This window comes from Nestor notabilis, unplaced genomic scaffold (genome assembly GCF_000696875.1).
Source record: "Nestor notabilis isolate BGI_N333 unplaced genomic scaffold, ASM69687v1 scaffold6548, whole genome shotgun sequence".
Classification (NCBI taxonomy): domain Eukaryota; kingdom Metazoa; phylum Chordata; class Aves; order Psittaciformes; family Psittacidae; genus Nestor; species Nestor notabilis.
In genome coordinates this window covers 4,778-18,931 of record NW_009938648.1, presented here as the reverse complement: position 1 = coordinate 18,931, position 14,154 = coordinate 4,778, and the positions used below count along the sequence as shown (strand labels likewise).

The 14,154-nt window shown below is 37.1% G+C and overlaps 1 protein-coding gene across 1 annotated transcript in view; it reads left to right on the top strand.

The window, feature by feature from the left end:
* Positions 1-9,211, top strand: part of LOC104409534 (chromosome unknown open reading frame, human C10orf11) — a gene marked incomplete at both ends in the record, with an annotated part of 25,864 nt that extends 16,653 nt beyond the window's left edge. Inside the window, one exon of the mRNA XM_010019433.1 lies at positions 9,085-9,211. Within this exon, the coding sequence (XP_010017735.1) occupies positions 9,085-9,211 (127 nt within the window). The remainder of the gene's footprint in view (positions 1-9,084) is intronic.
* Positions 9,212-14,154: the final 4,943 nt, after the last annotated feature.

Here is a 14,154-nt window from a genome sequence, read left to right as displayed (position 1 = left end):
AGGACCTTGCACTTGGCTTGGTTAAACTTCATAAGGTTGGCATCAGCCCACCTCACAGGCGTGTCAGGGTCCCTCTGGATGGCATCCCTTCTCTCCAGGTTGTATCAACTGAACCACTTAGTGTCATCGGCAAACTTGCTGAGGGCGCCTCAATCCCACTGTCCATGTCACCAACAAAGATGTTGAACAAGATCGGTCCCAACACCGCCCCCTGAGGGACACCACTTGTTACCAATCTCCATTTGGACATTGAGCCATTGACTACAACTCACTGCCAAGTCTTTATCCACCAGGTGGTCCATCTATCAAATTGATGTCTCTCCAATTTAGAGACAAGGATGTTGTGTGGGACAGTGTCAAACGCTTTGCACTTGCCAGTGAAGACTGAGGCAAAGAAGTCGTTGAGAATCTTAGCCTTCTCCAAATCAAGGGTAGCCTGTTCTCCCATTTCCTTATGGAGAGGCCCACATTATCCTTAGCCTGTCTTTTATTTGCAACATACCTATAGGAGCCCTTCCTGTTATCTTTGACATCCCTGGCAAGACACAATTCTAACTGGGCCTTGACTTTCTGACCTGGTCCCTAGCTTCCCGGACAACGCCCCTCTATTCTTCCCAGGCCACCTGTCCTCGCTTCCACCTATTATAAGCTTCTTTTTTCCTCCTGACTTTTCTCAGCAGCTACTTACCCATCCATGGAGGCCTCCTGGCCCTCCTGCCACATTTCCTTCTTGTCAGGGTGCAACACTCCTGAGCTTGGAGCAGGCAATCCTTGAACATCAACCAGTATTCTGCGGCCCCCCTGCCCTCCAGGGCTTTATCCCATGGAACCTTACTGAGCAGGCTCCTGAAGAGGCCTAAGTCTGCTCTCTTGAAGTCCAGGGCACTGAGCTTGCTGTGTGCCCTTCTCACTGCCCTGAGGATCTTGAACTTCACCATCTCACGACCACTGCGGCCAAGCATCTGCACTGCACTGCCTTGGAACATCACATTGACAACCTGTTGGTGAGCACGAGGTCAAGCATGGCACCTCTCCTTGTCAGCTCCTCTATTACTTGCAAGAGGAAGTTGTCTTCCACTCAATCAAGGAACCTCCTGGACTGCTTGTTCGGGGCCATACTGTCCCTCCGACAGATATCAGGATGGTTGAAGTCTCCCATGAGGACAAGGGCCTGCATGCGTGAAGCTGCTCCTATCTGCCTATAGAGGGCTTCATCGACACTGTCCTCCTGATTGGATGGCCTGTAGCAAACCCCCACAGTAATGTCCCCCATTGCAGTTGTCCCATTGACCCTAACCCACAAACTCTCAGTTGGCCCATCACCTGTCCACAGGCAGAGTTCCATACTCTCTAGCCTATCACTGACATAAATAGCTACATCCCTGCCCATCTGCTTGGCCTGTCTTTCCTAAAGACCACCAAACTTTTTTGGTTGTTTTTAAAACCTCTTGTTTTTAACATCATTGTAAAATGTCTTTAGTTTCTTTCTGTTAAAAAGATGCTGTAAGTTCTTACTTTTTATCTTCTTTTTTAAGCTTTCTGTATTTTGGAGGTGATATTTTGTAAAGAGATATCTTGGGGGTGAGGCAAAGGAAAGCACAATTATCTAAAATGTCATGGTGATAGGAAAGTTTTAAAAGGGTTTGGCTCAAACAGGAAGCAAGAAACACAGAAAAAAGAGCCTGCAGAACAGTGTGTCCTCTAAAATAACCTTCTCTACAATCTCTGCTTTGAAGATTGCGTGAAAGCAAAGGTCATGACCTGGAGATCAAAGTAACAGAAGTCAACACAGTAATTGCTGGTTGCTTCTCCTGTACCCGCACTTGGTCAGTCCTGTGGGTGTATTGTTTGCAGTGAAAACTTCAAACGTGGTGTTACTGAACTGTGAAAAATCATCTGGGTCAGAATGTATTACAAAGCATTTGCGAATGCTGCAGGTGACCTCACCTATTTTCATTAAAGTGATATGATTGTGAAAGATGTATGCCATGTGTGAAGTTTTCAGTGCTTGTTCATTCTTCTTTGCTCCTTATTGACATTTCCTGGAATGATGCATTCATTAAGTGCTGTTGACATGGAAACAAGGGCAAGTGGAAACAAATGCCTGAGTTTATTTTAAATTAGCTTAAAAGTACATGTACTAGATATGCTATCTTTGGCAGGGGGAGCAAATGGTGATAACCTTATGAAGTCCTCTTAAGGTTTAACAGCAAGAAGGGAAGTGCATGCATTTTGTATGGATTAACTTTTCAAGCTAAATCAGCTATTCCCACCCCAGAGGTTTGATTCTGTTAAATGCTGAGTCCTCTTACAGCATTTTCAGTTCACTTTGTTTTGTTTTATTGTGGTTGTTTTGGTTTAGTGTTTGTTTTGTTTGTTTGTTTGTTTTTTAAGTTGAGACAAAACCTACTAAGGTATTTTAAACAGTTTTGTCATTGAATTTGGATGATAATATAACTACATAAGTGCATATTCAGGAGGTAATGGGAGACTGGAAGTCCTCACTCAGTAATGAAAATAATGCTAATATACTTGGTCAATATCAGTGAATTTATTGTTGAGGCTGTCTTTAGTAGGAGAGATTGAAGTCTATGGTACTTCCGTATATGGTTTTTATGTACTTAATAAGATGATTAGGGTATTTCCTTACGTCTGTATGATCTATTAATCTGTGCTACTTCACTGTTTGCATGAGGCCTTGTCTTTTCTACAGTACCTGGAAAAAACCCTGTGTCAAGTAGCCACACAACTTCCATCTGAGATTAGCAATTGTAAAGGTTTAAGAGCAAGGGCTATTATAATGTTTTTGTTCAGCCAAATAAATTGAAGTCCGTAATTTGTCCATACTAACACAGTAAGTCAAGACATAACTATAATTATTCTTACATGTATGAAGACATATTTTTCTAATTCATAGACGTCTTTGCTACATTGAAGCAAAGCAGAAGATGATATAGGATTAGGAGACAGTCTGGACTTCTTCGTGCTTTGAGAGCCTGTCAGAATCACATGTGCCAAGGTTGCACAGAGGCTATGTGTTCCTTGGACATACCTCATGCCAACATCATACCCTCTGTTCTGGAAGATGCTGATTTGTGACCTGGCTTCCTCAGCTCTGTATTGAGGAAGTTTTGTTGCAGATGGAAATTCTGCAGCTGGCGCTATGCTGTTTGGTGGGGTAAGGGTGAGGGTAGGATGTTAAACTTTTTGGTGGCGCAGAAGAAACAATTACAGGAGATAATCTAGTTCATTGTAATAAACATGTTTCTCAATCCTGTTTTTTGTTTTCATCTCTCCCTGTTTGCTGGTGTAACTTTGCCAGCTTCAGATTATTTATTATTTCTAGTTTATAGTAACATAACTGGGAGCATAATCAGCCCTTCAAAGTTTGAAATAAGTATATTATTTTATGTTCTGTGATTGTCAGAGAAAGGAAATGCAGTAGCACAAAAAGTAGAAAAATGAAATTAGACACTGAAACACAGTGCATGTTGCAGTTATGATACAGGTAGAGGTAGATGGTTTTTTCTGCATTCTTCTGGGCAAATATTTTTCAAATTTCCACTGCCAGATTAATTTTGTTCTTTAAGCTGAAATATTGATATATGTAGTACAGTTTTATATTCCAGTTTGTGTTAATAAAATTACAAAATAAAGGCGTATACAGAATCTAGTTCTTACCATAGTCTGTCACTAAAGGTTCAGTGAAAGAGTTTATTTTCTTTGAAAAACTATTATATACAAATTTAGTATACTTTTCTTGCAGTAGAAGGAGAGAAAAAAAACAAAACAAACAAGCTCAAACTTCCTTTTCCCAAGTAATTTATTGCCACTTACAAGATTTTCTTATAGTGTGTCTCGTGGGTGATGACATTATCTTTCAGTATCAGCAGGCCAACCATGTTCTTCAACTTGCCTGCTTTTCCAAGGGTAGTAATAAATGAATTGAGGCCCTTTAGATGCTATGATATTATGTGATTTTATTGTTTGTTTGATTGATTTATTATGGCATTCACATATCTAGAATAAAAGTTTCCTAGGATTAGTACACCAAAACTCATTAAAACTGAAAGAATTTTATGCCTGAACCTAAATGGCTACTGGGGAAAAAAAAAAAAAAAAAAAAGATCAGAATGAAATTACACAGTAGCTATTTAATAAAAATAAGGAGCTGACCTAAAAGTTATTTACACTTCTGTGTTTTGGATCAGTACTGACAAATTTCTTGCATGTATTTAAAATAGATTTGTTCCTTTCTTCCATGTGAGCCTTTAAGGAACACTTACATATTCTTTTTGAGCCCTTTTGCTTCACCTGTGAAACTCTCATATGACACATAACTGATTTTTGGGGTTGAGGGAATAACTCAAGAACTGTTTTTTAAGTAGTGACTTTATGATTGTTACACAGTAAAGAACTAGAAACACACAAAGAATATACCTGCAAGGTAACTGGTAGGTCTTAGTTTCTGTGTTTGTAAGACCGAATTAAGATGACAAGTCTGTGATTCATTAAAAGCTGTAGAGTGAGTCAGTATCAGAGTATTTCTTTATATAAAAACTAGAATCGTGTATTGTTTAATAAGTAGCAATAGCTGATTTCAAAGCTATCTTTGTTCTGTCTCTTTCTGAACTCCAACATGTTTTTTCAGAGGAAGGCTTTGCCCCATTGAGCTTTTGCCAGTGTCAATAGCAGCTAAATCTCAAACTAACTGCATTCCTTTGCAAATGCCCCCTCAAGCCTGTCCCTCTTTTCCAATATCTTGACAGGTCTGCGTAAAAACTGTTAAAATAGTACTAATCACATGCAACACTTACAAAATTGGTAAATGAATTGTTAATCTTCCTTGTCATTTTCACTTAACTAAGACCAAAATAACATGAAATGTGATATTCTCTGGTCTTTTTCGATCTCCGAGTATTCCTGTTTGTGTGTGATGGATATCTATTATTAGCTTATTTTTGTGGAACTCTTGGCACTGGGAGTTAAGGAGGGGGAGATGATTCTGGACACCAGATGCAACTTTACTCACATTGTTCATTTCCTTAAACCATTGTGAATTAGAAGATTTTACAGGCAGTTTACAGGCAGTGATAAATGAATCTCTAAGCACCTTCCTGCATCTCTGTTTTTTTATGTCTCTGTAGGTCACCTTTATCCTCATCACTGAAAACACTATCACACCACTGCAAAGATGTTAAAATGCAGTAACAACAGTCTCAGAGCACATGGAGCAGTGCTAAGTTTCAAAATGATTAAAAATAAAGGGGGGAAGGGGAGGAGGGCTGAGCAGGGAAACCCTGCCTCCCAACCTCTCACCTAAAATAAACCTTTCTAAACTTATAATGTAAAATTTAGATGGGCTTTCTTCATTAAAGAGTGTTCTCTTTTACAAGACTAAACCAGGTGCAATGTGTCATGCAATTTATGGATCCTAGTACCTGCCATAAAGTATTTTATGACGGCTGCATTCTGTGTTATTAGTAGCTGTCTTTTTCTGCAGCCATTGGTGTTTGATAATAGTCTTAAACCACCCAAAATTACTTACCTGCAAGCAACATTCCATAGTCCCCGTTGACAGTTTGAGTAAGTTTAGTGCCCTTTTGTTGTACTTTACCTTCAAAACAAACTGATTGAACCATCAATAGCTCCTGAAAGCTGACAGAGGCATGTCATCTGGTCTAACCCTCTGATAGCAGGTTATCTGTGGGAGTTAACCTCGCTGCATTGTTAACTGAAATGTTTTATGTACTATGCAACTTTAGGATACTGCTGTGATAACCTTAGTAACTAAGTCATACATCACAGTAAAGAGATTTTGTGCAACAAATAACCCTGGATTAAATTTACAAGGGTTGAATTGATATTGTAAAGTGTTCATTCCAGGGCTTTGGTAATCCTTTCCTGTATTTTTTTATGGCAAACTTGTGTTACATTTAGATTGAAGCTGCATCTTCATATTTCTAGCTAAAATATACCCAGGAAGCCCAATGCTTTTCTTCAGCTGTTTAATAAAAAAGTATCTTACTATTTTCGTATAACATAGACTCTTTTTATCCTACATTTAGTAAAAGGAGTATGAATAAGTAGGATTGTATTTTGAATCACCTTTTAAAAGAATTAATCACTGATATACCTTTGTTCTACTGGTGGGATAACCTTTATGGTTACTTACTTTTTAATATTTGCTGTCCTTGAGGACTGCAAGTTAAAAAAAAAAAACGAATCAACTCCAGACCTGTGACTTGTGGTGTAGTTTGATGTTTAGTTTATATGGGTAGGGTTTTTTGGTTTTGTTTTTGGATTGGCAAGTACTGGTGCTAAATCTCTTTTTTGAAGTGTAGTCAAGATGGCTTAAAAATACAAAAATACATTTGTATAAAGGAATGCTATTATAATTTTAAGCTCTTTTGAAATGATTGAGAGACTGACATTAGGGCTGTGATCCAAAGTCAGCATAGATGACAGTGCTGTCTTAGTCTGTTGTCATTTTTGTTGCAGCCTGCTTTTCAATGGCATATTTCATTCCATCATTAAACATTTGCTGATTTTCTAATACTGATGTTTTCTTCACCTGAATATTCATCTTTTCTCACCCTACACTTAGTGGGTGTCTTTACTCATTTTTAGCTTCACTCTTCTTCACTCCTGACATATTGTTTCCTTCTGTACATGTCTTCATTTGAAAGAATCTGTTGTCATCAGAGCTTTTCTGCCAGCAATGCAAGATGGATAGCTTCTCCTCCACTGAAAGATAAGGGCCAGCAAAATGACAGGGAGGACTGAAAGGGCAGCCAGGAAAGCTGGAGGAGTCTGAGAATGTGTAAGTCTGGTAGATCTGTAGCTGTTGTTTAATAAATAGTCTTAGGACATGTTCTGTTTTGTAAAGTGATCATCTTTTTCTTCTTCTAATATTATTGAAAGTCATAGGTCAAGTATTCATGTTTAAATTGTCTGAGCATTTCAGTACTGAGCATTTTCAGTTCACTTTTTAACAATTCACCCCATGCAGCACTTCAGGCTTGGGGAAGAGTGGCTGGAAAGCTGCTTGGTGGAAAAGGACCTGGGGGTGCTAATTAATAACTGGCTGGACATGAGCCAGCTTGTGCCCAGGCAGCCAAGAAGGCCAAAGGCATCCTGGCCAGTATCAGAAATAGTGTGATCAGCAGGGCCAGGGAAGTGATCATCCCCCTTGTACTCAGCACTGGTGAGATCACACCTCGAATACTGTGTTCAGTTCTGGGCCCCTCACTACAAGAAAGACATTGAGGTGGTGGAGCACGTCCAGAGAAGGGCAACAAAACTGGTGAAGGGTCTGGAGCACAAGTCTTATGAGGAACAGCTGGGGGAACTGGGGTTGTTTAGTCTGGAGAAGGGAAGGCTCGGGGGGGACCTTATCACTCTCTGCAACTACCTGAAAGGAGGTTGTAGTGAGGTGGGGGTCAGTCTCTTCTCCCAAGTAACCAGTGATAGGACAAGAGGTAACAGCCTCAAGTTGTGCCAGGGGAGGTTTAGATTGGATATTACAAAAAGTTTCTTCATAGAGAGGGTGATCAGGTATTGGAACAGGCTGCCCAGGGAAGGGGTGGAATCATCGTCTCTGGGAGTGTTCACAAACCGTGTTGATGAGTCCCTCAGTGAAATGGTTTAGTGGTGGTCTCGGCAGTCTTGCGGTAATGGTTGGACTTGATGATCTTAAAGGTCTTTTCCAACCTAGTCAGGTCTCTGATTCTGTGATTCTAAAAGATGTTACCATGCATGGTACTTGATATTCTACTGGATCAGATTTTATTATTTTATAATTTACAAACTTGTTGCCTCAGAGGAAAGGTGTATAAACCTTGATGGAAAAGTTTATTTTCAGCATTAAATTCTGCTTGATTGTAGAAGGGGAGTCTTACCATGTTTATATGGTCTTGAGAACAGTATTCTAATATAACTTTTACCTCTTATAGCACATTTTTTGTGTTTTGTTCTTTTTCAACATGTTATGTTACACAGAGTTTTCGATTACTTTGATTTCTTCCTCCCAGTACCGGAAGAGATTGGTATGGTCAGGAGGTTCTCCGACTGACTGGAGTTTTATGCAAAGCAGCTAGGCATGGGGAACATTATCAATCACCTTTCTACCCCCTGCCAGGAAAAGTCTGGCACTTCCCTCGCTTAGCAATGTCTGCTTCACATTTGGTTGACTAAATGTAAATAACATGTACTTGAGGTGGTTGGATATTTCGATTTGCCGTGGTTGTGTGCCTTACTTTGTTTCTGATCTGCCATTTTCTCTTCCTTTACAAGCAAGAAGCCAGTGTTATTTTTTTGAGGCTAAAATGCTGCTGTACTTTGAGCAAAAAGGATAAATACAATAAACGGAATATAGGTGGATTCTAGCGAGAACTTTGAATTCTTAAAATATCTTTAATAAAAATAGTCTCTCCCTGTGTGCTTCTGCATTTAATCCTGAGCTGGTATCCATATGCTATAAGGACACCTTGTCTCTCTAGCAGGACCAAATTGGAATTCTCATTCCAAATGATGCTTGTGTCAAAATGTAGTTCTGGAAAGCAGAGACCAGGAATAACTCTCCATGCTTTCCCTTGACGAATTCTTTCTTAATATTAAGATTTTTGAACACTTACATACACTTCTTTCAGGACAAAGGGTGGTGGTTTAGTGTTTATAGTGGAAGACAAATTATATTGCTCCCTGATTTTCTGATCACATTTCTAATGTTGTTGATCATTGTTTTTTCAGGAAAATACGACAATTTCCAATTTATTCTGTTTCTGAGTATACCTTACACCTCACTAATGCCTGTAGACAACATACATGCTTGTGGTGATAGTTTTTTAAATTTGTTTGATCCACCCATTATTAAAGTGTTGGGCAGCTTACAACAAGTTTTGTTTGAGAGAGTAAAGTAAGTATTACAACTTTTTACATAAGCTAAGTTACATGAAAAAGGTGAACAAAGAGAGGAAACAAAGACTGTTAATGTCTGTTGCTGTTATTTTTTAGTAATTTAATTTGTGATTATGTCTTTGTTTGTCAGTGGATTTTAAAGGTGTGTATTTTGCTATCTGTCAGATATTTTGTCCTGCACAAATTGACAAACCTGAAATTTCTTGATACTCGGAAAGTAACCAGGATGGAGAGAGAGGAAGCCTTAATAAGAGGTGCCTTCATGAAAGTGGTTAAGCCCAAGGATGCTAAGGTAGGAGACTTAATAGAAGAAATAACAACAATGTGGTTCATTAGCACTGTTTTAAAATAACTCCAAAAGCTTGGCTGTGTCTTTCACTAAAGTAGCAGACAAAATCTTTCAAATTAAGGGCTGGTAAATGTGGTCAGGTGAGGGACCTTAGTAATGTTTCTGTGTTTTAATATCAAACTTCACTGTTACATCTGGTTAATGGACTGTGGTTATGTTATAAAATTTCTGGTTTCCAACCTCTGTTTCATACAACAAAGTAACTAGTATGTGCCACTGAGCTTAAAAGGATATTTTTACCCTGTCTAAGAATATATAACTGTGTGATATGGTTTTGGGAAAGAATGCAATTTTTCTGACAAATTGTCCTCTGACTTGTATGTTAAACATAAATGTCTGTCACAGAGCTTACACCTATGGTGTTTATTGGCTTTTAGTGGACCAGCTGATTCTAATTTTTAGTGATGTTTCCTAATGTGGTCTCTTGCTAATAAGCATTGACAGCATTAGAGAGATATTTTCAGTAATCTGAGCTTTTGATACCACTTGCATCAACTCTGAGCATACTGCATGCTGCTGATGCAAACAGAATGTGATGCGAATTCCCTACTTTACCTTCTTTTTCCACTGCTGATCAATACACGACAAGAGCAATCTGAGCTGCAGAGTCTTTTAGTGTTGCAGATCTTTCTTAAAACTTCACTCAAGTTTTCAGTCTACTTGCTTTCTGTTTTGTTCTTTAAAATACAACATCAATAATTTATTGCAGATTTCCAAAAATGCTGAATGACAATGTAGCAGTTATGGAAATGCACTGTTTGGAAGCATAACCGTGTTGCTAGATAAGTGCATTATCACGAATACAATTGCAGTGCATAACAAATTAATTTAGGCTGATTCACTTATAACCACTAAAATGTTAACAGTTCTGATACTTGCATAGCTTTGATATATTGTTTACCACTGCCTTTAGTTATTTCAGCTTCATATATGTAATAAATGAAATAATTTATTTCTAATCTGCTGTGGATATCTTATTCACAGTAAACCATCTTTGCTGAATCTGGCCAAATGCAACAGCAGAAATGTGCTAGGTGTAGCATACATGCATTGTCTTCTTTTAGAATACTTATCTAATCAGATTTTAGATCTGGTGAAGTGAGGTTTTTTTAATTTTTTTAGCAATTAGATTTTATTCATTTAAGAGTCAGCTCTTTGAATTTTAACCAACTTAATAGTTAGAGAAAAAAAAAGTGTCTGTTTCTTAAATTTGAAGTTTCTTTTCTGGATGAAACTAGTCAATAGCGAAGGGTAATTTACTTCACAAATGTAAGGATAACATCTTTATCTTTTATATCTGTAATTGAACCTTTTGTATAGTTTTGAATTATTTACCCACTAAGTCTTACGATAAAACATACATTTATTTCAGCAAATTTGCAGAAGTCTCAAATTTACTGTTGTTATTGCCATACTAAAGGGTTTTTTTTTTCTTCTTTATAAATGGTTTGGTACAAATTGCTGATGGTAAAATCATTGTAAATGTTTTTCTTGGAATGAATTAATGCTTTTTAAGGTGCTACAAAATTACCCTCATCATACAATATTATATACATATTACAGAAGTGGCTAATTTAAAATAAATATTAAATTGGATGCAGAACTGATATTATAAACCTATTAAAATTGTTTTGAATTTGTGCTTGTTTCCTAGGATATTCATGCTTTTAGTATGCGTGTGTGCAAACTCTTTTTATGCCTGAAGAACACTCAGAGTCCTCTCTGCGTGTATGTTTTTAGATGCAGATATGTATGTATACAGCTATTTATAGCTATACTCAAAGACCAAGCAGCATTCCTTTATATATCACAAAGATGGTGTGCGCAATAACTGTACTTTCAAATTCTATCATATGTTATATTTTGAATACATATTTTTAACTCTTTAGCCTTTAGGTTTCCTGCATCTTGTGCGCTCTGTTCAACAGTTCCTCTCCCATATGTTCCTTTAGATTTTTGACCAACTTCAGCCAAATTTAACAGACAGCTAGTGGTAATATATTCCAAGCTTTCTTAAACAAGTTAAAGGAGACTACACCTTGATCCAGACTAAGAGGAAGGCAGCAGCATATGCTGTATTGTTCATCAGGAAAACTCCTTAAGAAGTTGACCTAGTGATACTAGACCCTTCTGATAGTGAACTTCTTAAGAATGTTTTCTTTCATTCGCCCTAATGTAGTGTCACTGTGTCAGCCAGTGCTTGCCAGGAATAGGGTTGGAGTGGTTAGTATTTATGCTGGTGATGCCACATGGAAATGTTGTTCTGCCAGATGTAGTAACAATCGTAGGCCTATCAGAGTTGCTTTTTCAGATAAACCAAAACCAAAACAAATGAACACACAACCCTCCCACCCCCAACAAAAAACAAAATCCTAAGTTAGGTTGGTTTTTTTCACCCCATTATGATAAGTGGGAGATGGTATGGCTTATTCAGCGTAAAAAGCACTGATGATCTAAAGAGGCTGTGATGTGGTGAGTTGTTTTCATTTTAGTCTTGACATGAAATACTTGGGAGAGCAAAATACCCTACCAAGAAAAAATACACAAAATGAGAATAAAAGCAAGAAATTTCCATCTGACTAGCTTGTGTTTACTCAAATGCAAAAGTATCTAGCAGTCACCAGTCGTCACTAAGTCATAAATATTTTATTTTGTATAAATTTTTCTACTTTCATTTTTCCCTATTTTTCTTTCTTTTTTTTTTTTTTTTTTTTTTTTTAACAGAACAGAGTACTTTCTTGTGCTTTGCTTCATTTCATCCTTTGTTTAAAATGCATCTGTTTGTGATACGGAAAGATGCAGTCATTTATTAGAAAACAGTTTAATGCTACAATGCAGCATTCCATCTCACTATGTAAGTGAGCTAAACTTCATTATTCTGTGATGTTTATGTTTTATTTTGTCAAAATATTGAACATTGTATCATGCCTGATTTTAATAAAGATTGGGTAAGCCTGGCTGCATAAGGGGCACTAAGCCAGATGAGGCAGCCTTGTTTAATGACCAGACCATGACCTCGTTTCACTGGTGTAGTGTAGATCAAAGTGGAAGATGCCTGTCCTGGGTGAAGTGTGTTTCTGGGCATGACAGCACTTCACATCAGAAAGACAGCTCAAGAATACGACAGTCAAAATTGCTTAATTATGTTCCAGCTTTGTAATTATTCATCTCTGCTTCTACAAAGAGTACAGTTGTTATTTCTTGACATAATTATTTAAAACTGTACCCTTCTTTGCTATACAGGTATATAAATTGTGCTTCCAACTGTTTCATCTTTAAAACTTAGACATGCAAAACAGAATGTGATTTGAGAATACATTTTAAGACTCCATATTTTTACATTTTATATGATATAAATATCCAAAATGAAATTATGATGTATCAAAGCACATAATATTTTCATATTTTATAGGTCTATTTTCATGATCATTTAATCTAGATGATAAAATGTGGATATATCCATTATATCTAAAGTGTGTTGCTGTGAATAGATACTGCAGTAAGTGTCTAAATACTGCTTTACACGGGTCAATGCACTTCCTTTTGTAAGATACGTATATTTCCCAGTATTTTGCAACCCCTCTACCCAACAACTATTTTGTAGCTTACTGCATTTTTAAGGTTAACATTTTTATCAGTTTTATTTATAGTGGCAAAAGCAAGCAGTGTGCATTTGCTAACATGTAATAGCCTTGCAGCTTATAGGACCGAGTCACCAGCAGGTATAGTTCTAAGTAACTGACTTAATATTATATAGAGTCATTCTGCTTTCATGCAAATTTACCAAAAGCATCTTGTTCACTGAGTATAAAGGAAACTCTGTACAGCAAAAGATGGCAGTATAGGTGTTTTGAATTTTTTTACCCTCAGATGCATTGTTTCATCAGAACTTATAATTATGAAACCTGACATAGCATTTGTTGTCTAAGGAACTAAGATGGAGATGCTTAACCAGAAAGTCAAGTCTAATGTCTGTGTTTCATGTAATAAGTGTATGTGATTCTTGCTCACCCTGTTACATGGAGTGATTTTAGTACTTTTTGTCCTTAACTATTTAACAAGATATATCCTATTTGCTTCCAAGAATTTAGGCAAGGCGTTTTTACTAATGCATCTCATGGACCCTTCTTTCCCCTCCCTAAATTAGGAAAATGGGTCTAGTTTTAAAAAGTAAATAAGGCGACAGATAAACCTTTGGAGAACATCTGCATTGCTCAGTTTGGGTTTTTTTTTTTTTGTTTTTTTCGAGCACTGTTGTATAGAGATCTTGGCTCACATCATTTGAAGTAGATACAGAGCAAAGGGCTTTTAAAGTATAAAGAATCATTATGTCAATGAACTGCTAGCTAGTAAGACATAAGAGAACTTCTATATAATAGGGTTTCTTATTGACCAGATATCAAGGTTTCACACACTAAAACAGAACAACATCATGAATTTAAGACTCCAGCGTAGACTGTGATGCAGTAAATAATACTGACTTCAAAGACATTGTAGCAGTCATGCTACTGTTCGGCAAACTGAAGTATCCTTTTGCTCTTTGGAAAGTTTAATATTTTAAGCAGGAGTCCATAACATGATTGGCTTATAATGCCCTAATGACCCATCAAAAAGAGGAATAAAAAATAATTGAAAAAAAAATTTCCACGATTTATACTTCTATCTATGAACACTTTGATGGTTTAAAAGAAAACATTGCTGAAGAGGATCTGTCAGATGTGAGTGGTGCTTGCTAGACCTAAGCTGACAAAGCTAAGTTCAGTCATTTAAAAATTTTCTTTTTTGAAATCCCATCATCTAAAGCAAATCCCATGATCCAAAACAAATGTAAACAAGCATATCTATATAAAAATAGGTGAAATGATTAATGTGGTAGAATAATAAAT